The 23,483-nt window shown below is 42.0% G+C and overlaps 2 protein-coding genes across 3 annotated transcripts in view; one reads left to right on the forward strand and one right to left on the reverse strand.

Moving 5' to 3' along the window:
* Window positions 1-15,753, reverse strand: part of PTPRO (protein tyrosine phosphatase receptor type O) — a 202,860-nt gene extending 187,107 nt beyond the window's left edge. The window contains exon 1 of the mRNA XM_068659915.1: window positions 15,623-15,753. The gene's annotated coding sequence lies outside the window, so the exon portion shown is untranslated. The remainder of the gene's footprint in view (window positions 1-15,622) is intronic.
* Window positions 15,754-15,830: 77 nt separating this feature from the next.
* RERG (RAS like estrogen regulated growth inhibitor) overlaps window positions 15,831-23,483 on the forward strand; it is a 109,833-nt gene continuing 102,180 nt past the window's right edge. Inside the window, exons 1-2 of one of the 2 annotated variants that reach the window (XM_068659993.1) lie at window positions 15,831-15,968; window positions 17,340-17,513. In XM_068659993.1, the coding sequence (XP_068516094.1) occupies window positions 17,453-17,513 (61 nt within the window). In that variant the 5' untranslated portion in view covers window positions 15,831-15,968; window positions 17,340-17,452. Of the gene's footprint in view, window positions 16,093-17,339; window positions 17,514-23,483 lie in introns of both variants that reach the window. The other variant, XM_068660003.1, reaches the window with a different exon arrangement.

The raw sequence follows: 23,483 nt of genomic DNA on the forward strand, positions 1-23,483 counted from the left end.
TTAATTATATGATGCAAATCATTATTTTCCCCATTGGAACCCAGCCTTTCCACCAAGCCTTGCCCTGAAGAACTTTGCCATTGTTGCAGATAATCCACCTAACTAACACATTCCTCCCAACAAAGTGATCCCAAACCCATTAAGACTAATTAATGCTGTAAGAAACCATCAAAATATGCCTACTGACAAAGACCACTGTTTTGGGACTAGATTCTGTTAAAAATCTAGCAAAAAGTAACTACAGCAACCACTAAAGAATAGTTCAGTTGCAACATACCTGGAAAATCAAGGTCAAATTCAGCCCACTCTGTCTTCAAAGTCAGCTTGCCTACAGACTCACGTCTTTCCTTTTCTACGTGGAAAAGTTCCTTATTCCCTCTCCTTATTTGTGCCCCTCTTAGTAGCTGCACAGAAGATAGTGCAGGAGATACAAAGCCAAATAACTACAAGGACATTTCACTTCAAAGAACCAATTTTCAGCGTATTTCTGCAGTTTTTCTGAACCTCATTGTACAATGAAAAGAGGTTTATGCCTTTTCATTTAAGGGAGAAATGAGCATAAAATACGTTATAAAAGAGTCAGTAAGGGGTATTATCCATGTCCTACTGCTAGAGTACACACATATCCACACGGTTGGCCCTTTGGCACATAGAACTCCTCAGATAACCCATACACTGTCCTTGGTTAGGACTTCACCACTTCACCTTTCATAAATTTAAAAATTCCCTTAAAAGTCTAGATTTTTTTTCAGAGTTGAAAAAAAGTTTGTTTGTTTGTTTTTTAATTATTATTATTTCATTATTATTTTGGTGGCTGAAGGTGATTTTAGTAAAAGTTAAAACAAAAGTACTGGAGAGCTGATTTATATTGCTGAATTAAATGGCTTCCCATTTTCTTTCACTTTGGCAATAACATACTTTCAGAGAAAAATTACAGTCATGAACTTATCAGCAATTCTTTTTCTTTAATTTAGCTCTCAATAAATGCATTATTTCAAACTTCAACATGTATAAAATCTGTTTTTACAATGGCATTAAAATACTTTGAAAGTCACTGAAAGAATGTCCCCCATTACCACTTTTTTCTTGAAGAATTTCAAAATTCCAACAGATGATCTTTTATGTAATGTATAAAAGTATCATTTTCTAATACTAGGAAAACTTCCAACTTTTCACATTTTCAAACAGTACAGAACTGTCATCCAGCTCTTCAGAATAACCAAAACAATTAATTAGTCATTTTTTGATAGTGGAGAAATGAATAACTCTGGTTGCATTTGGATATTTACCTATTATGAAGGATCAGTGTGTCGAAAAAAGAAAAACAGGTCACAGAATCACAGAATTTCTAGGTTGGAAGAGACCTCAAGATCATCGAGTCCAACCTCTAACCTAACAGTAACAGTCCCCACTAAACCATATCCCTAAGCTCTACATCCAAACGTCTTTTGAAGACTTCCAGGGATGGTGACTCCACCACCTCCCTGGGCAGCCTGTTGCAGTGCCTAACAACCCTTTCAGTAAAGAAGTTCTTCCTAACATCTAACCTAAAACTCCCCTGGCGCAACTTTAGCCCATTCCCCCTCGTCCTGTCACCAGGCACGTGGGAGAACAGGCCAACCCCCACCTCACTACAGCCTCCTTTAAGGTACCTGTAGAGAGCGATAAGGTCACCCCTGAGCCTCCTCTTCTCCAGGCTGAACAAGCCCAGCTCCTTCATCCGCTCCTCGTAGGACTTGTTCTCCAGGCCCCTCACCAGCTTCGTCGCCCTTCTCTGGACAATCTCTAGCACCTCGATGTCCTTCTTGTAGCGAGGGGCCCAAAACTGAACACAGTACTCGAGGTGTGGCCTCACCAGAGCCAAGTACAGGGGGATGATCACCTCCCTAGCCCTGCTGGTCATGCTGTTTCTGATACAAGCCAGGATGTCGTTGGCCTTCTTGGCCACCTGAGCACACTGCTGGCTCATATTCAGCCGACTGTCCACCATCACTCCCAGGTCCTTCTCTGCCTGGCAGCTCTCCAACCACTCATCTCCCAGCCTGTAGCTCTGCTTGGGGTTATTGCGCCCCAGGTGCAGGACCCGGCACTTGGCCTTGTTGAACTTCATGCAGTTGACCTCAGCCCATCGGTGCAGCCTATCCAGATCCTCCTGCAGAGCCTTCCTACCCTCGAGCAGATCGACACACGCACCTAACTTGGTGTCATCTGCAAACTTACTGAGGGTGCACTCAATGCCCTCGTCCAGATCATTGATGAAGATATTAAAGAGGACCAGCCCCAGCACCGAGCCCTGGGGGACGCCACTAGTGACTGGCCTCCAACTGGACTTGGCTCCATTTACCACGACTCTTTGGGCCCGGCTATCCAGCCAGTTTCTAACCCAACGAAGCGTGTGCCAGTCCAAGCCAAGAGCAGCCAGTTTCTTGAGGAGAATGCTGTGTCAAAAGCCTTGCTGAAGTCAAGGTAGACCACATCCACAGCCTTTCCCTCGTCCACCCAGCGCGTCACTTGGTCATAGAAGGAGATCAGGTTCATCAAGCAGGATCTGCCTTCCATAAACCCATGCTGACTGGGCCTGATCGCCTGCTTGCCCTTCAAGTGCCGCATGATGACTCCCAAGAGGATCTGCTCCATGAGCTTCCCTGGTACTGAGGTCAAACTGACAGGCCTGTAGTTCCTCGGGTCTGCCCTCCGGCCCTTCTTGTAGATGGGGGGTCACATTTTCTAGCTGCCAGTCAGCTGGGACCTCCCCCGATAGTCAGGTCCTTTCAAAATACATAGTAATTGTTTTTTTCAACTGAAAGAACTAGTATATTGTGAGAAAACCAAGGAGCTTTAAGACCAACGTGATTGGACCAAACTTTTTATTTGTGGGCAACACCTGGAGAGCAAAGCAAAGCTTGTATTTGGAACCTCAATCATGGGATTTCTGTAAATGTAGAATACTGCAGCCCACTTTTGCTCCTTGTTTTGGTAATTTATATTTAATATATGGATATATATTCATTTTAAGGATCTATGCTACATTTTTATTATCATCTTCTTTTATAGGCTACTGCATATCTTACAATCTACCATAAGTAAATGGCGGAATTCTTTTTTCATGAATATAGCAAGCCTTATTGCGATTAGCATTATCTTTAGAAATCTTTGAAAAGCATTTTTTTTTTTATTTATACCAGAAAATGTGACCTCTTTTTTAATGGTAAGATTATTATGGTTATTGAATACTACCACTGTAGCCATAACTAATGTAAATACACAACTTTATCAACAGGAAATACAGAAATGCACTGAAATACATAAAACTCAGCCTACTGAATCCTAGAATAACTTGGGCTGGATGTCACATCTCAGATCACACATCTCAGCCTCCTTACTGAACACAGGCCTTGTTACCCAGGGTTTATTCAGCTGGATTTCACAAGGACAAACTCTACAACATGTCTGGGCAGCTTTTTCCAAGGTTTGGCTGTTCCATGAGTGATTTTATTTTATTTTATTTTTTTAACCCCTCATATGTCCAGCTGGAAGCCTACAGCACCCAGATGTCTCCACCCACATGCTGATTTCTGGGACCTAGCTTTGCTGAGCCTGGGGCCAGAAAAGCTCCAAAGTTTGGAGGCATATTAGCCATAGGCCACGACATAGAACAATGCACAAATTTGGTTGTCAACCTTGAGCAGGGACATGCTAATCTCTGTACTCTTTTAAGTATATACGGGTTGCTAAAATGAGCTAAAGCCAAAGCAGTCGCCTTATTTCCTTGGTACTCTCCATACCATGGGCTAATATACCCCAGATATTGTGTCTGATTCAGTCTGTGACAAACACCTGGAATAAAATCCTAATTACATACAAAAATATTGAGTGCGTATGTTAATTCTGCCACACAACAGATTAAGTAATCTCAAATAAAAGCATTTCTGCATTTCAGTGATACAATCATCTTGGGGGAAAAAAAAAAAAAAGAGAAATGTAATTTCTATTTTTGGTTAAAAAGGTAGTCTTTAAACTTTATCTAAGTGCATCAGAGTCTCTGGCAGATTCAAAACAGCTTTTAGTAAACACAATTCAAACTCAATCACTGAAATCCTGTTCTGAACAAGCATTTCTTTCTGATACTTCCAACTTCTTGCATTGTTTTGGCAAAGATTTTCATATTTGAAATATTAGACTAGACAGACACAGAACCATAGAGCTTTTCACCTCAATTCTTTTTGGATACATTCATTCAGACATTGCTATTATCCTAAACTTGGAGGAAGATATTTCTAGTTATAATTTTTCTACAAGGTTCTGATACTATTCTGCTATCACCTCAGCTGCCTGCAACAAACCACCAACAAGATTACAAAAAAATCATTTTTTGTTTGTTTGTTTACCTACATATTAAGTGTAAGTATTCAGAGACCTTTGGTAAGGCCCCTACCTAGAAATTTCTTTCCTGTGTTAGGAGCCGTCCGGCTATCACATTTCAAAGCTGTATACTGCACACAGTATGCAATGATGTCTTTCAATCAGTTTGGAACTCATATGTAACAACCATTTGTGGTTGATGTAGCCATGAATAAAGTTTTCCAGAAGCTTGCATCCCTACATGCCATCTCCTTACCTTGCATAAAATTGCAGACACCTGGGAGGTTATATGTCTTAACAGGCAAAGCGATGCATGCCAAGAAAATAATTTTAGATAGGGAGGCAAAGCATCTTGGCTCCCTTTGCAATCAGTGATCAGGAGAAAGTGTTGTTAAGAGTTATATGAATGAACCTGAAGGCAAGCTCTGCAGGTGCTCTAAATTACCTGGAAGATGCCTTCATTTTCTCCACTGACAACAGAGGGGTACCCAAGAAGATGAGCCGCCCTTCCTAAAATGAATGCTCTCCAAAATTAGGAATCCACAACTCTGAGATCTTGAGATCTTTCTCAGGATCTTTCTATTGCAAAGCTTTTTGCTCCTTCTTTTTATTTTAAAGTTAATTCTTGTTAAAATATTAGTGGTTTGTTTTTTTTTTTTTTTTTTTTTTCATTCTCCCAAGCTCAATTATACATGTAAAGCAAGATTTAATGAGCAGCCACACTGCTACTCTTAGTTTTGCTCTGTGAAGTTTTGATCACTTAGTACAGACTTCCAATTAGTCATGTTATAAATGACTGAAATAAGGAACACTCTTAAAAATATAGGATGAGGACTCAACCCTTAGCATAAATCAAAGAAATGAAGGATACATCTGTACCCCATCAGGGAAATTTCCATGCACAAACACTGTCCTGTTATGAGCTCAGTGTATTTCTCCCATAATGTTAGTCTAAGGGCTTTTTGATATTTCAAAGCTGCACCTACACCAAGTTTCTTTAATTAACATTCAGAAGCTGCTCACAACCAATTAACTGCTTTAAATTTCTTGGTATCATCAGTAACCAGCAACGTAGCCAGTGTTTTAACAGAGTAGAAGGGCTGTAAAGATGAGACAACTTTCTGTCTTAGAAGACAATCATTTTTAAATTGCATTATTTTCAGAAGGTATTTTTAGTTTGGCTGTACAGTTAACAGAGTTTCAGTGCTTACAAAATTAATACATGACAGGGAAGAAGGTGGCTTAATGATGCAGATGGCACAAAGCCCTGGAATGCACGCATTGCCTGCCTTATAAAATGAAATGAAAATGCATTCCTCTCACCATGGCATCCCCAGAAAACCTAAAAGGGAAAATATCTTTGTTTCATTTGGAATGCAGCCTAGGAATTAAAATTTTTGAATACAGGCATATAGTTTGTGCCTTTTAAGATATGCCACCCCAAAACCCACGTTAAATAGCTGTGTACGTCCGAAGATGGTTGTTATACAGAAAGGCTTGTGGTTGCCATGGCAATAATGATGGGGTTTAGCACTGAGGACAAAAGTGGAACTCCTTAAAGCCAAACTGTCTCTCCCATTCAGGCTCAAGAGAAGGAGTAATCAAGGCCCCTGTGTAGCTGCAGATGATGACGGTGACTGCCTCAGATCTCATAATAAAGTCATGTGGATAGTAGTTCGCAAATACAGTGGTTAAAACCTCTCTCTCTCTCTCTCTTTTTTTTTTTTTTTTTTTATTTTAGATTGTAAAAGGCAAAATCAAGAGAGACAAAGAAACAAAGTTTCTTGGGTGAAAATCTTACAAGAATGACACATACAAATGTGAAGCTTTCCGGAACACTTTTGTTCTGGTCACAAAACCAAAACATTTTCCGTAGACCAAAACTATGTGCAAGATTGTAACACAAATATATTTTTATAGGTTTCTCATCTGTAAGAACAAGAATGAAAACCACAGACCTGCCTGGTTAGTCACAGATAAAGAACACAAATGCCACATTTTGGACTTTCTGAGAAAACACCTGCAACTTCAGCTGTGGGGTAGTCACTTCTTGGAAAATACACCTCATAAGCATGGACATTGAGAACTAAACCTTCAAGGCTTCAGTTGAAAAAAGGACTCATTAGACCAAAACTTAATGGCTCCATCAAAATGGCTACTCAACAAAAATAATTTCACAGCTAATAATAATTAAAAAAAAAAAAAAAAAAGTACCACTAGGGTCAATGCATCTTATACAAAAATGGGTCATTTAGACTGTAGGAGGAGGCAGCATTCCTACAACTGGTCTCCAGCTAGCTCAGAAGTCTTGCTAGAAGTGGATTATATTGGCAGTTAAGGTGTTGATTTGTACTGAGACAGCGGTGCTTCAAGGTACCTTCAGAGACAGGTAAAATGAACTAGAACTGTACATTCATAGTGTAGCCTCGATGCTTATTAGATGGTAAAAGTTAGATGAAATAACCTGCCAGTCCCTAGCTGTTTTTAAGAGGATACCATTAGTAGCAATGATCAGAATGAAGACACTGTCCACAGCTGGTGACACTTTTTCCCTTCTTCAGGTAATTGATTTGGTACATATGCTTAATGATTCTATGTTGCATGCAGACCTGACTCAGCCTGTGTCTGCCTGAATTGTGAGAGGGAACAATATAAAGTGCTCCGTAATTTTAAATAAAGCAGAAAAGTTTTTCCAGTATGACTAACATATGACTTAAATGACTAACAGTAAACGCAAAGCATCACATACACACATCCATATCATATGCAAGATGGGTGGTATGGGCTACTTCAATTTGGCTGCTCGCTTGGAAACACTGAATATGGAACTAGTATTTACAAAATACCAGATCACTGTTCTCTGAAAGTCAGAGTGGTCTGAGATATGTCACATTAGGCATCCAATCCTTAAATCACTCAAAAGATGAATACTGATTCGGTTAATGGGGATTTTAGACAATGGCTGGTGTTTTCAAAAGCAACTGACAAATCTGTGTGCCTGATTTCCAGAAAATGTGCTTATAATTTCTTCATGAATATCATGACAATGTTAAAGACTTTCCAAACAGATGTCAAAAAGTTTGAAACAGAACTGTAATCTAGAAGTTTTTTACCAAAACTTTTAGGTAAGCAGATGATAAACTCTTACGTTAGTGCTAATAGTTACAATATACTTTATATTCACCAGAGTTACTTTACTGAAAGGAGAAAGACCATTATCTGTTTTGTGCCTGGCATTTCAGCATATATTGACGTCTCCCTGTTTTGTTGCAAGGACAGCTGTGAGACATTGTTTTGGCGTTTCAGTCTGGACATGGAACACTACAGAAAAGTCCTTCTTTGCTACAAAGATTTCAGATTATCTCTGTCCTTAAAAAAATAAAAATAAAAAAAAATGTAAACAGAAATCATTTAACTATGTAAAAAATACTGTTCTCAGTGTTTAAGAATCCACAGTTTAGAATAAATTTAGCCAATCAGCCAAAATACTGTTAAAGGCTTGTAACTAAGCTATTTCACTCAGTATCTTTTTCTGTGCCTATTTGCTGTGCACTTGTATGTATGAAATGGCTGAACTACAATGTTGTGTGATGTTACAGAAAATGTGCTATTTCATTCTTGAGGCAGAAGACTTGAGTAACTAAAGAATAAACAATGTACCATTGTACAGGATGTTCTTTAATTATACAAGGATAATTGCTCATTCACAAATGGTTCCTAATGGTCTTTGTTTCCTACTGAAACTTCTAGTGCACACACACAATCTCAGAAACTAGTTCACAGAAACTTTGATAAGTAATATGATAACAGTAATATGTACACAAGAGCTAGACTGATTAGCGATAATGACTTCCAGATGAGGACGGATTACCCACCTCACCGTTACCTCGTGTCCCACAGCAATAGAGCAGAACAGAGGGCCTCAGAGTTGGTCACCAGCTCAGACTAGATATTGTAATGCTTACTTAACTAGCTTATTTCCCTCACCAGCTGTACACTGAGCAGAACAAAATCCTAAGTTGCTTGGATTCCTTCATGGCCTTATACATAAGGAATTCAGGGGTAGTTCCAAAAAAGTATTTAGATGACACTAACAGCACAAGAGTTAAGTATCTAAATAATTGGTGGTATTTTTTTCCCCTCCAGGTCTTGTCCCCAAATATTGTGAAGAAAAGTGGTAATATAAATCCTAGAGTAACATTCACCAAAACAACATCGAATAGAAGTAATATACCTATGCTCTTCAAGGCAAAAACAATTAGTTCAAGAATACACTGGAAGACAGAAGAAATCACTCATCCACCAATAAACCCCGAGTAAGTGAATCAAACTTGAGTCTTCAAGCCTCGCAGACAGTAGATCACCCAGCTCCTGACTGAGAAATGTTCTTGCCATTTTTCCTTCAAGATGCTTATGTGATGTGTCACCAGCACATTGACGTGAATCATGCAGAGGCCATTCCAGCTGCTGAGCACTTGGATGTGGAAAGTTGTTCCCTACCACAGTGTGCTCCTAGTCCCAGAAGACAACTGATTGATGTAGATAGATGGAGAACAAAGATTGTCAAAATATCACTTAGCATGATAGGCAGTGGTCATAACATATTTGTAGACAAACACTTGTCAAGTTGGTTTTAGGGATGACGGCAAGGAGGAATTTTAACAGCTAGATGTGAAGGAGGATAATGATTTATCTTTATATGAGCTCTTCCCAAGCACTGCAGAGAAGATAGAGGACAGCAAACAGCATATTTCTGGAGATTTTATGTCAATGGATTTTATAAACAAAATTGCAGCCTCTGACACACAGGAATGGAAATCAGTGAGAAACCAAGGCAAAATAAAGGTCTGGTTCTCTTCAAAAAAATTCTAATTTTCTGTTAATGCAGTGGTCTGTCTAACCTGAAATTAAGCATTTCAGTTTTGTATAGCTTAGACAGAAAAGCTAAGAAGATTATTATCATGGTGACAGTTTCTACACTTTCCACCCTTTTATCTTCACCTTCTCTTTAGCCAGTGCTAGGTACAGGACACCAAGCCAAATTCCCCTTTTTCCTGAAAGGCTCTAAATCTACCTCTCTCCGAACTCACAAGATTGTGCCCTGTGTATGAAGGACATATTGCTTCGAGGCAGGATGCTATCATTACATTACAGTTATATTTTCCTGAATGTAACCAAATATTCTTTGTGGAATGGACAGCTACAATTGTCTTCATCTTAACTGCAGGGCTGCATGTTTGGCCCTTTCAGCCCTGTCTCCCTGAGAGCACCATGTATGTGCAACCTGCCACCTGGCTGCGTCCTCTATCCCCACAGTACCATGCTGTACATGCTATCAGGTCATTTTAGGAAGTGTCCAGCCTGAAATGCCTATCTCATGTTGGCCATGGTCACATTCACAAAGAAGCATAGGGCACATATTGTCATACAGTGCAAGGACAAACAGACTTGTTCTATGCTGAAGAACAGCCCACACTCCAGATTTCCCTTACAGCATATCCCAGAGCTCAGTTAGTCTCACCCCTGAGAATGGGCTAGCCCCTGGGTGGCTTGGATAGGAAGCAAATCTGGATTTGATCAGGAACAGATAAAGGCTCCTACTTAACACCAAGGACAGCCTACCTCTCTCCTCGATACAAATACAGAACAAGTTTACACAACATGAAACAGCTCCAGCAAAATAAATGGGGCAAATATTCACACACACATGTTGGCTATGTTTGCTTGGACATTTTACTGTGAAATGGCATCCCCCATCAAACCTACTGTTTGACTGCAGAATTGTCAAAGCAAATACTCCTGAATCTCGCTTATGTGCGTGTGTACCTCGTGTACAGCAGCCGAGCCACAGGGCAAGCTAGTCCCTGGGGCTGAAAGCAGAGCACTTGCCTGGGCCTGGATCTCTGCACCACCCAACTCTCATTCAGTGTATTCTGTTGGGTGATGGTTAGATTCAGAGGCAAACAAGGGACAAAAATGAATCTGTATCTCCTACGTCTTAGGTCCAAAGTCCTTGCAGTCATTCAGTTCCCTGAACATATTATTAATGATGGCAGCAATTTCCCCTTCCCATTCTCTTCATTAAACAGAAGGAAGGAGGCAGAAAAAAGATGAGAGATGGAAAACTCCAGATGTTGTCGACACCAATATCTGGTTCCACTAGAGAATTTGAACACTGAAGCAATGATGAATTACAGTGGGGTCCCTATGGCAATCCAGATTGCAATCATAACACCGTTGAGGAAGAATAAGAGCTAGCATTCATTAACATGAATAGCAAATGAATTTATGATAACTTCCACTGGTCTTTTCAAAGAACATGAATACATCTGTAAGAAATTAAGATGACACATCAGTGTAACTCATTCATTAATAAAGTCTGGTATTACACATTTGTTGCAAAATTCATTGCAACTGTTACCAGTGAGTTTTAATTCTATACCTGTAGTTTATTAAAACCATAACACAAATCTCTCTATTAAAAGAGCACTAGCTACCTTGCAGAATATTATGTCGGTGATTTAATTATTAGTCCAAACTTACTTCAGTGTGGAAACTGGAATTCTTTACTTTTTCAGGCATGTAAGTATTTAATCATTCTGTATATGCACAAGAGATTACAGTCACCCTGCTTACCCTAGAGTTATACATCAATCAATTGTCCATTAATAAAAACCTATTAAAGGATCTCTATGTGAGTAAGGAAGTGACAATATCAGAAAAGCAAAACTTAAACAAAGAACAAAGCCTTTCATGGGGGACTAAACTGTGATGGATTCAGCACAGTCTCTACTGTATTCCAGTGAGTGTGTAGTCACAGCATGCCCATTTTTAATGGAAGACTGCCAGGATACAACCTAGTCAATGGCACAGGTGACAAGAAACAAAGAGTAGCAGAATTTATTCATTTTAATGTGGGCAATAGAATCATAAAATGTTTTGGTTTGGAAGGAACTTTAAAGACCACTGAGTTCCAGCCCCCTGACATAGGCTGGGACACCTCCCACCAAGTAAACCAAGATGCCCCATCCAGCCTGGCCTTAGACACTTCTGGGGATGGAACATCCACAGCTTCTCTGGGCACCTTGTTCCAGTGCCTCATGAGCCCCTGAGTAAGGAATTTATTCCTTATTTCTAATCTAAATCTCCCATCTTTTAGTTTAAAGCCATTACCCCTTGTCCTATCACTACACTCCCTGATGATGGGTCCCTCCCCATCTTTCCTGTAGCCTCTCTGGAAGTGTACCCATTTGTTATGTGTTATAAAACATGACCTTATGCATTGCTAATCTACTTAGCATAGCTCCTACTGAGCTGTGCCTCTCAACTTTGCACATGTATCACTGTTAAATAAACCTGATGAAATTCTTGCTACTGCCAGAAAGCCAGACTATGTATTTATGTGTCTGTGCAAACATGCCAAATGCCTCCTGTGACAAAAGGCCTGCATTAGGACACAGCATAGAGGCATTTGCATGTGTGAGATCCACACGATGCTGTGAAGAACATCCCAGTTCCATCTCCAGTGCTCTGTTTTGGCACCTTGAGAAGCCAAATGGTGCAAAATTTTGAAGCACAGATTCTACAGGTGACTCTGCAGCCTGCTTTCCTCCCCATGGCTGCAATGCAAGAAGAGGCTGCTGCAGAGCTTTGAGTCAGGGCTGGCTGTAACCTGAAATTCATATCCTTCAGTATCTGCTTGGATTTTAAATCTCCATTAAGGCTTGTACTAATTGTACATACAGCAAAATCGCAGTAATAACGTATGTGTAGGGATTTTGTACTTGCATAGATATTTCTGTGTGAGGTGACCCACAGTTAGCCTGGCATCAAGTTATACTAATCGGGGAGCTGTAGCTTCCTTAGCTACTCCATTAAGCCTGCCTGTGTAAAGTTAAACGCAAACAAACATTTCCAGAATTGTGGTCTTGTTTGCTGCACTAGAAATAAACACCTATTAAGCAATAAATCCTGTGTCTTAAAAATACGTGTTTGTTTTTTTTCTTATATACAGTGTGAAAAAAGTTGAGAGAAAGAAAAGTTTTAAGGACCTAACATACACTCAGAAAACACATCATTATAAACTCAGTGTTTCATGAGCCATGAGGGAAAATATGAGAAAAGGCAGTATTAATTTAAAACAGCAGTGCTTCATAGTGACTACAAACCAAACTAACAACAAAGTTTGTCCATAATTTAACAACAAAGTTGCAATTTTTTTTCATGGCACTAGATTTGCATAACTGAACAGATTTATGTACATTGCTGGAAGCCAACACAGAAACATTTGGAAGATATTCTGTGAAAATGAAGAAAACAATCCGAATGTTTCCCTGTGAACCTTTAGTAATAGCTACAAATATTTGTGTTAATGTGCTATTTATCCAGTGTTTTTTCTACCACTAATTTAACATCATCTCACTCTCAGGATAGCGCTGGTAGAAAGGGTACCCTTACAAAGGCAACTCACTGATGGGTTGCTGTTTGAGACGAGCATCCAGCTCTGACCAGGTGTGCTCTGCTATGGAGCAATCCTTGCTGCAGGTTGAGGCTGCTCTTCCAAAGCATCAGCAAAGGCAATAGTCCTTCCTTACTGCAGGATCCTGAGCTCAATAACCCTTCCTTACTGCAGGAACATTACCAGGAGGGTCTGTCTCCTTGTCTGTGCCACCAATGGCATGATGTGCTCTACAGTTTGCAGACACTTGGACTCAGTTGCACAAAGGTGCTCAGAAGACAAAGTGCCACCAATTTCTATATGACTCAGAGACTTCCAAATGATTTTGTGAAATCAGGTCTCTGTCATCTTTTCCTTTCTTATGAGTCCCACCAAACTCCATGCTCAAATCTAGCTTCAGAAGTTGAAACCTGCAACAATGTCATCTACCATAGAAACTCCAGCTTTGGTAGGAAAAATAGCACCATTCCTTTCCTCTTTACACATCTTCGTTACAGGCTATCTATATCATGCCTGCAGTGTCACAGCAGTTCCCTCTACCACCTTTCAGGAAACATACACCATTGTTTTTCACAACAAGAACATCTCCAGAAAACACACCTTAAACATCAGGAATTAAAATCATATGCCAGTAGTGATGCTTGATGGTGAACAGGTGGCACCCCCAGGCCAGCCAGAAAGAACACTCTGGACTTTGGCAGTGCTAAAGTATCTTGTTAAGCCAGGGCGGTATTATTTACTAGTACCTAAAACTGTGAGTCTTTCTAAGATACTTCTGTCAACTACCACTGTTTGGATGTACCTCTCCTAATTGATCCTGAAGCAGCATTTTATTTAGACTTAGACTCTGGGACTTCACCTGCATTTCAAGTTATTCTCTTTCCTCTTTTATTACCTGCTCTTCAGTAGTTAATGTTACTGACAAACTTACTTTTGTAGTCTAATCCTCTGGCTGTAGATATTGGCTGACTGCAAGTACTTACCAGACCGCAAATGAGCCAAAATCCTTGCTCTGGACAAGCTGTGGGACCCCAGCAAAAGGGATGCAACCAGGTGCGGACAACAGGGGCACTAGGGCAGGTATAACCCTTCCATCGGGAGGTGGAGGCCCATATTACAGACCTTGGTGAAACCACAGAGCTGAGGACTTTCAGTCCCCAAATTCACAGCATGGCTGGGCCCAGCCATTTAGCAGCGATGTGTCGGCAATGCCTGAGCTCACTAAATGGGAGGAGGTTACCTGCTCTGCCCTTTTATGACATGCAGTGCTGCCCCTAAGAGTCACAAAGCCACAGGTTTGTGTCACTGATGACAGCGGGCAGGCACACTAATCTGCTTTGACACTGTAGAAAAGGAGCCTATATAAAGGGGTGTGTTTCCCAAAGCACCAGTGAAGGAAAGGATAATACCCATAAGCATGTTTTCCAATCAGCACAAGTGGAAAAGCCAGTGAGAAAACACACTGCCAGCCACAACTGCAGGCAAACCATCACTTTGGACAAAGCAAGGTAGTCCTTGATGTATGGGTATAAAAACCCATTTCAGGAAGAAAAAAAACCCGCACCCAAACCCACCAACATTATGTAGGATAAGCGCAGTGAGGCCAGAGGAAATGAACAGCAACTGAAGTGGTCCTGGACCGGGCCTGTGGGTGTCAACAGTCTGAAACATTCGCCTGTGTCCAGGATTAGTGTTTACTGAATTCTTATGCTCTGGCAACAAGAGACTTCATCGCAAGCAGACTGCACAGCGACTAGGATTTTTAATGACCAATAAATTATCTACTGCTTTGGAAAAGCCTGTTATCATATTTAATTTGACAGCCCCATGCAGGGTGCATTCCATAGACACAAAACAAATGTCAGGCCTCAAGACTAACACACATTTCCCCAGATGCAAAATAGACACTCGCCAGTTGCTCTCTTAGGAGGATGGAAAAAGCTAATCCCTCTAAATTATGTAAACCAAACAAAGAATGAAGGCTTAAAGCCTCAGCATTTATTTTTAACAAGTAAAGCATAAACCACACTACTGCTTTCACATCTGCCTTCTAATTTTTTTGCTTTTGAATGATATGCAGTACAACTATTTTAAGATCTGCTCCCGAGTGCCTGCAGCTGGCACAGCATGTAGGGAATAGTAGGTGCTCATTTCTCCTCCGGGCTGATGCCCTGCCTCCTAAATGCTCATCGTGCTCTTGTGCAGAGCCTTGGTTCATGGAAGATCTTTTCCAATCCAACTTTTGTTTAATTTTGCATCAAGAAGGACAGGGAGGGGAGAGCTGTTTCTTTTACTCGTCTTGTATCTCATTCAGATCTGGGCTGGAACAGGAACATGGGAGGAACATCCACCGAACTTTAAGTGCTTTTGAGCTCTGCTTCACATCTGTTATTAATGTATCTTTACATTACCGGGTGGTTTAATAAACAAGGAAATAAGAGTTGTCCGATGAATTTGGTCCTACCATGTCAGAGCTCTATCCCTGGCTCTGACCTCTTGGACGGACTGATGCAATTACATGCTTCATTTTCCCCGTTTGCAAATTGAAATAACAACGCTTTCCTTTGCCATAACTCATGGGGGGCTGCACGGAGGAGGAGCGCCACATAAGAAGTGAGGTGCTAGTAGAAAACAGTCTGATGAAACAACCTGTCCGCCACTTTGAGGGACAGCAAGAGCCCACCCGACGCTACACAGGGTTGTGCAGGGTGCTACCGCAGAGCAGCGTCAAGCAAATAAGAGCGAAGGACAGCGAGCACTTGAGACGCAGCCGAGCCTGCAGCGACTTTAGTCACGATTTACCAAGGCGAACAAGAGGCACTATCCCACGTCACGAAAAGCTGCGCTGCAGCCCAGCACGCCGAGTTGCAGGAAAGCCCCGCGGTGCTCCGGGAGAGGCTGGCAGAGGGGGAGCATCGCGGGGCGGTGCTGTTCGCCCAGCCACCCACCCAGCCTCCGAGGGAGCTGCGGGGCTCGGGCGAGCTGCGGCCGGCGGCCGCCAGGGGCCGCCGCGGGGCTGCGAGCACCGAGAGCCGCCGGAGGAGCCGGAGCCGGAGCCGGAGCCGTGCGGGGGGCGGGCGGGGTGCCCGCAGTGCGCGGCCGCGCCGCTGCCTCCGGCGGGAGCGCCCGGGGCCGGAGCGGCGAGGAGGTGAGCACCGAGCCGGGGCGGCGGGGCCCGGGGTCGCCCTGCAGCGGTGGGCGGCACCTGCCGGGGAGCGGAGCCCAGCCGAAGTTGCAGGGGGGCGGCGATGGGTCGCTGGCTGCTGGAAAACGTGAGCGGTGCCGGGCGGAGGGGATGGGTGACGGGCCGCGGGGAGCTGCCCCGGGAGGGCAGGGACACGGAGAGCTCCCCAGGGCTGCCCGGCACGGGATGAGAGCCCGGGGAGTGTTAACGGGTCGTGCCCGGTGGGCTGAGGCTCGCTCGTACGCCAAATCAAGCGCAGGGAGGTTGGTACCCTTCTCCGGGTGAGGACGCTTCGCTCTTTCTCCGAGCTGTTTCCGAGAGACAGAATCCTCAGGCATTCGGTTCAAGGAACACGGTTGAAACATGGCTTGCTTTAGAGCAGGTAATAATAACCCAGAGCTTCCCGTGTCACCGTTAGATGTACGGCTCGAGAGGTCATTTTAGCACAATGGCAAACCTTCATAACAGGTTGCGTTCATAAAGTTCTACTCTGTTTTGAAGGGAGACAAATTTTTGAGGTTTTACTCAGGGTTGAAGGTCATCATCATCATCATCACAGTTAACAGTGTTTGCCCAAGATCCTAAAGCACTTTATAAAGACGGGTAGTGGTATGGTATCTGCTGTGCAGGACAGAGAAGTCAAGGAGACGAGGAAATGTCAGGTGACTTGCTCAAGGTCATGCAGCACAGCCATGCATAGAGCTAATTCTTACGTGTTCGGTTAAAAGCGTATCACCAGAAATTCTGGCATCCTTTTTCTAACCCCACGTTTTGCTAATGCTATGTATGAGGCTTGATGCAGCTTAAACCAGGAGCGCTAGAGAACTTCAGGGTATGGTTTTGTTTAGCAGAATGAGCAAGGTACAAGTGCTTAGAGGTTTTTAAGCAACTGCAGCTGAGTAATCGAAACCTTTCTGGAATTGGAGGGCTTGAGGAAAGATCAGCTATCTGCAGGCAGCACTGCTGAGTGGTCATGGCTTTTAAATACAAAAACTAATTCATCAGAGTTAAGGCAAATATAGCAAATGTAAGCAATTGCATCCTAAGGACAAAAAAAGAACAAGGCACCTTATGTGGAGCTGTGAGGTGGGTACTTTGGGCTGAGTAAGTACCTCTTTCAGTATTACAGTGCCAGCCTGAAACAAACAGCTAGAGCTAGAAAGCTTACTGTAGGTTTTGTAAAAACAGTGCCAAATGTGTCAGTGGTGTTAATGCAACATTTATAGCTGGAGCATAGCATCAATTATCATGACTTCAAAAAAAAAAAAAAAGAAAAGGGGGAGTGAGGGAGCGCCTGGCTCCTTGCAGCTCCATCCTCGTGGTGTTCATCCCCAGGCTCTGCACTGACGTCATGATGACATGGTGAAGCTGAAGACAGGAGCTGGGAACGGTTCTTCTGCTTCAGTTTTGATAATCAAGTGAATTTGTCGACACTCCGTTCCTCCAGCATGGCTAAGAGCGCAGAAGTGAAGCTGGCGATCTTTGGTCGAGCTGGCGTGGGCAAGTCAGGTATGTTTGCTGTCTGGTTTTCCTTCTGCTTGTCATCAGGTAACTTTTTACTCCCTCTGTGCAGCACTGTACAAACTCTTTGTGCAAAAGGACAGCTGTGAACTTGTTCTTGTCAGAGAGGTCAGGATAAGGCCAGGGCTTCTCTCTTCCTTGCTTTTCATACTACTTTCTCCAGGTTCTCCAAATAAAAGTACTTCTATTGCTTAAAAAAAAAAAAAAAAAAAAAAAAAAAAAAAGAAAACCAAGAACTTCACACACCAACTCAGTGCCACTTCTCATGAAGCCAGAGGCAAGATTCCTCCTCTTTTCCACTGGAACAGAGGCAATTAGTGTTATTCAGTTTGTTCCTTCACAGCTTGTGCATGTTTAAGGTAATTGTATTATTTTTCCTATTTGTTATTTACATTATGATCCATTTAAGATCAGACCCTCTGTTAAATATTGGATGACTTCTGATAGGTGTTGCTTGCTGTTATTCTTATTGATTTCAGTGGGAAAGTTTAGGCTTAGCACCTCAACGGATTTTTTTTCTCTGTGTTCTCTTGGATTTATGTACCTAGCAGGAAACCAAGGAAATGTGATGTGTAAAGTTTGCATTCAGAGAGATCTTTTCAGAAATAAACATAGTCTGGTAAGTTCATGCAGGAGAAACACAAGGGGGAGGCATAAATGTTAAAAATCCATTTCTTTAGACAGCCTTTTCCTTGATGAGACAAATGAGTGTAACTCTAGGGTTGCAAGCTTTCTCAGGTACTTCAGCGGTGTTGCATTAACTTGACATCTTGAGGACCACTCTCACATGTCTTTGCACAGTAAGGATGAGGACATAAAAAGATTCAGTCTAATCATGCTCCCGTACCAGTCTGGAATTTTAAGGCACTGTTTATTTGAGAGAAATCTGCATGAGAGAAGCCAGGGATAGGACACACTTATAAGAGCATTAGGCTGGACTCTCAGCTGCTGTCAAACAACTCTGCTTCCCCAAAGTCACTTTTATGTTAGAATTGTCAAGATTGTGGCCCACAAACTGCTATTATCGTTTCGTTAACTTTGGAACCAGTTTATGAAAGTATGTTTACCCCAAAGGTATTTTAGCAGAACACTATCAGTGAAGTAGTTCTGTCAGCCTTCAGGAAAAAAGGCGTATATGAGGCAGAGGTCATTAGAGATTACACCACTTAAACAAAGCCAATGCAGATTAAATTCTACCTGTTTGAATAAAATACCTGAGGGAATGCTGTTAATATACTGGGATAAGTTTAAACTGTGCCTTCTCTCCTGTTGCCCTCACCCCTGCCACACCTTGTTCCCACATACCTTATGAAATGGAAAAGCTTTAATAAATCTATTTTGGTATTTTACCATTCCTTCCAAGTTTTGCAAGTAACTTCAGTGGCCCTCCTTTTGGTTCATCTTACATTTAGTTGATGGCTTATGTGGTTGTTTTTTCAGGAAATTTTCAGGGAAAAAAAAGTTTTCATGAAAATCAAACTAGTTTAATCTCCCCTTACTCTGATATTTCTAGCCTTTTGAGACTTCATCTTTAAAAATGCAAAACTACTAGTTAAATGCTCTGTTAAAATGCCCTACCAGCATTGGATCAGCAAGAGTCTTTCATTTTTGTCCACAGTACACTTTTTTTTTTTTTTTAAATAGATTTCAGTAAACTAGGATTTTATGGTAAAAATGTTTTCCTGTAGTCCTGGAGATAGGTGGGAGATTGTTTTCGGTGTAATACCATAAAAACATCCCAGTCCTTCAGAGTTCCCCTCCTCTTTTTTTTTTCTCTCTCCTTTGAGATGCAGGGAGATATTACATAAAATATGACTAAGATCCCATCTTTTCGATTATTACCACGCATGTGAATCTGTGTCGAAATGAAGGCACAAATACGTGGGCAGCACAACAAAGGTGAATTTAAGAGGGTGGAGAGGCTACGGAGTGCTACCAACCACCCCTACGGAACAGCAACTGCCTCCCATAATTTCCGTCTGGCTTATGAAAAACCCTCTTGTACGTTCCCATAAAAGGATTCAGTTCTGACAACTCAGCCAATTCCAGAGAACTAAGAGGGGTGGTGGTGGTGTCTGAAAGTGCCTGTTTGCCTGTAACCAACAGTAGCAATGTGGAAGCACTGTTAGACCTTTGCTGAAAGCAGAGCTGGACACAAAGTAGTCTCCAGATAACTGGATTTGGCAGATCAGTACCCTACTAGATTAATGTCTTTTTTAAGGTTCCTGTGTCATTTCTTATCCCTGTGGCCAGTATGTAATATAGTGTAGAGACAGGATCCCGTGGCAATACGTCACTGGCATAGACTTGGCCAGACAGCTGAAAGGTAAGCCAGACTCTAGAAGCAAGAATGCAAGGCAGGACACTAAAGCAGACTAGATACATGTGATGAAAATGAGACATTGGGTGAAAAATAAGGCTACTGTAATTGCCAGAAAGTCATGCCAAAATATGGTCACTGGCTTGCTTTCTTGGCTCTGTCTTCATTTTCTGAAGAAGAGCCAGGCATTAGGTTCTTACTCTGCAAGTGGCTTCAACACCTCACAGCATCTGTGAAGTTACAGACACATACTGTAATATCCTGGAAAAGATCCTTTCCCAGTTCCTGAGAGGGGCTTTGGATCAGCAAATCAAAGCAGCTCTGAAGAAACAAGTGTTGTGCTGGGATGGGACATAAGAATTATAGCTGTCCCTCATGCACCATGAATGTCAATACAGATGTGACTATTACTGAGAGGTGGTGAACATCCTAATCTTGTCATTAATACTAGACATCTGTTTAATAGGGTGCAAGACTCCTTGTTCTACAAAGTAGTCCCTGCCGATTAATCCAACTTTCCCAACCAGAAGGTGGGAAACCAGAACACCATTCACAAGTCAGAGTAGTGATAGCATCTCAAAGAAGAGTTAAAGCCAAAGAAAATAAACCTTTTCTCTACTTTCTTACTGCTTATCAAGTTTCCATGGTTCAAAGGTTTAGAAAACAAACAGGGGAATTGCAAGTCCGAGTGTCAGCTTTTACTCTTCTCCTCCTCCTTTTCCTCGCCTCCCCTCTGCCTGCTGGAGAACACTAGCAGAATTACAGCAGAATTAGCTAATCAACTCAGCCTTTTTTTTTCTTCTTTTTTTTTCTTTTTTTTTTTTTTTTATAACTTAATGTTGACCTAAATCTTTCCAATAAAAACAGAAGAGTGAATCAACTCAGAAAGGGGCAATTAGGAGAGGTCTATTAGGGCAGTTAGATCAGAATTGCACTGAGTTGTAAATCACTGATCAACTCAGGTTTCTCCTGGGCAAGCTCACTGGGTACAAACATCCAGACCCACTCTTATCCAGTGGACTGGATGCTTCATTCTCCCAGTTGTTTACTGTATAACTGTTGCATAAACATTGCTTTAAACTAGCTGAAAAGAACAATGAGGAGCTCTGCCTAAGCCAAAGAGCACTTTGCTGCTGCTTTGCTCAGGAAGAAGAGGCGCTCCATGGGTGGGAAGGGACATAAGCTAAGCCCTGCTTATAGATAGCAGGGCATCATCTCCTAATTTGGGCTACAGTCAAATGGCATTGGGGGGGGAGAGAGCTTTTAAAGTCCTTTTCTTTATGTCCAAGAGAAGCTTGGAGGGAGAGGAGAATTAAAATTGAATTACTTAAACATTGCTGTTTAAATTGTTCTTCTGTTGAATCCTACAGCTTCATTCCTATGGTAACAAAAGTTAGAATTTCCTAAATAGCTCTTTTTAAAAATACAGTAGTAACAATTAATAAAGACTTGAAGGCCTTGTTCTCCCATGTCATCACAAGGTACAGTACGTGCCCAGAAAGCTGCAGAGGAGTGAAAATGTATTAACCAGCAGGAGAAAAGAAGGGCATGTACTGGATAGCTGCATGGCTGATGATTTTCCAACTCATAACTCAGTTGACTATGAATGCTCCAAATACCTGTGCTTAGGAGCCTTTATATTTTGGCCAAAAAAGAGAGAACATCCAGCTGCAGCATGTGCTATCCAACACATTTTTTCTTGGTATATGCCAGGCTGAATACTCCAAGTCTGTGTGCTTGCATGTATGGTGCATTCAGCCATGGGCAGATGCAGTTCCCATCTGTCTGGATGGACTACGCAGCTGCAACTGTGCTGTGTGACACCAAAGTACATATAGTTTCTACTGGTGCTCAAGTGGGATGGAAGATACGAAAGCCCCCACAAGCTCCCTGGTGAATACATGCCTGCATCTAGGCAGCTACACAAATCCTTTTCTTATGGAATAAGGTGCCCGAGACATGAGGCTGCTGTTAACCTTTTGATCCTATAATGGCCCAATTCCTTGCATTTGTACAGGGGGATGATTGATAAAGTGGCATCAGTAAATAACTCCCTGCAAAGAGTCAGCCCCATCAGAGAAATGGGGATCTCACCAGTCTTTCTAATATCAGTTGGAAATGTCCTGAGCAAACAGATTTGAATGTTTGCTTATGCTATATCCCCTGCCTAACCCAGGATGGGGAACACACCTGGAAAAAGATACCTGGATTTGGAAGTTCCTATAGAAAAAATGCAACCAGCAACCAACCAAGAGACACCTACAACAAACCTGTCTTTGTCTCCATTATCTGGGGACTTAACTGAAACTTGACTTTCTAACGGCAAGGTCTGGTCATGGAACTGAATTCAGCCCCACCTTTTTCAGAAAACTGTACCAGTTATTGCGAAAGAGGCCGATTTCGAAGTGATTTGCTACTTCATAAATTCCTGCTCAGATGTTTTCCCCCACTAGGTTCATTTCAGGGACTTTTGAGGAGGAAACATGAGCTATTAAGGAGTGAGTGATTAGTCAGCAAGCTCGCAGCTCTAGTCAAAGCTTTTGTGGCAGTTTTCTCTGCCTTGTGAAGTTTGCACTAAACCAACTGATGTATCTAGGGAGCATTACTGTAATAAGGTGCATCTGAAATACAGAAAAGTGGGTGGAAGGGGACTGTGTTGTTGTTTTTTTCCCCTCATCAATGAAGTAGATAAGTTGCTTTTTTTGTTTGTGCTTAAGAGTGGTAATGATAACCAGACGTGTAATTGTTCAGTGACCAAGTTCAACACTCACTGTATTAAATATCCATTAGTATTTCATTAGTAAAGTACTCATTAAACAATCCCACTTTTTGCCACCTCTGAAATGTAAATGGTTCATCCAAGAACAGGTTCATTGAAGGTAGCGTGGTTCATGTGTGCATATACATAGTGGTAGAAACATAACAGTAACTATCTCACTCTGTGTGAGGTTTTGTGACAGTTTCTTGCCACTAAGTGTGCAAACATATCCCTCAGGAGCAGGTAGTTCTGCAAACAACCAGTTGCAGTAACATGATCTATCTGCACTTCCATCCAGTGGATGACACTGATGTGTATACAGAGCATGAACCCTTGGTTCATGAATCAGTCAATAAGGTCATTGATACCCATGAACGTGTGGTCCTCAAAGTCCTAGCCATGCCGACAAGGACAGGGGCTGGTGTAGTGGCTTCAACACTACACATCTGTATTTGGAGATGGGCAAAGGTTATATTAACCAAGCTGAGGGTCCGGCTGGGATCAGCAGTACATATGGACACCTTCAGCGTGCTGCCCGGAGAAGCCCCACTGATCGTACTACATGGATATGAACTTTTAATCAGCAGTCAGCCAGCCTTCCTTGGATTTTCTCAAATCAGGACTTGTTGATTCTTGTTATGCTAGAACTGAGGAGACTGGACACCAAGAACCTGGACTAGACACAGAAAGAAGCATTTACCATGAGTAGCAAGATGGTCTGCTTGCATCTGTTGCTTCATCCTCCTCCTTTTCCTCTACTTACTTGCCCACAGTTCACTGTAGCCTTGCCCCCAGTGTAAAAAGCATTCATGTTCTGCTTTATTTGATATTCGATCTCCCTTCTGGCTAACCATGAAATAATAAAATGCAGAAATTCTCT

This window comes from Anas acuta, chromosome 1, assembly GCF_963932015.1.
Source record: "Anas acuta chromosome 1, bAnaAcu1.1, whole genome shotgun sequence".
NCBI classification, from domain to species: Eukaryota; Metazoa; Chordata; class Aves; order Anseriformes; family Anatidae; genus Anas; species Anas acuta.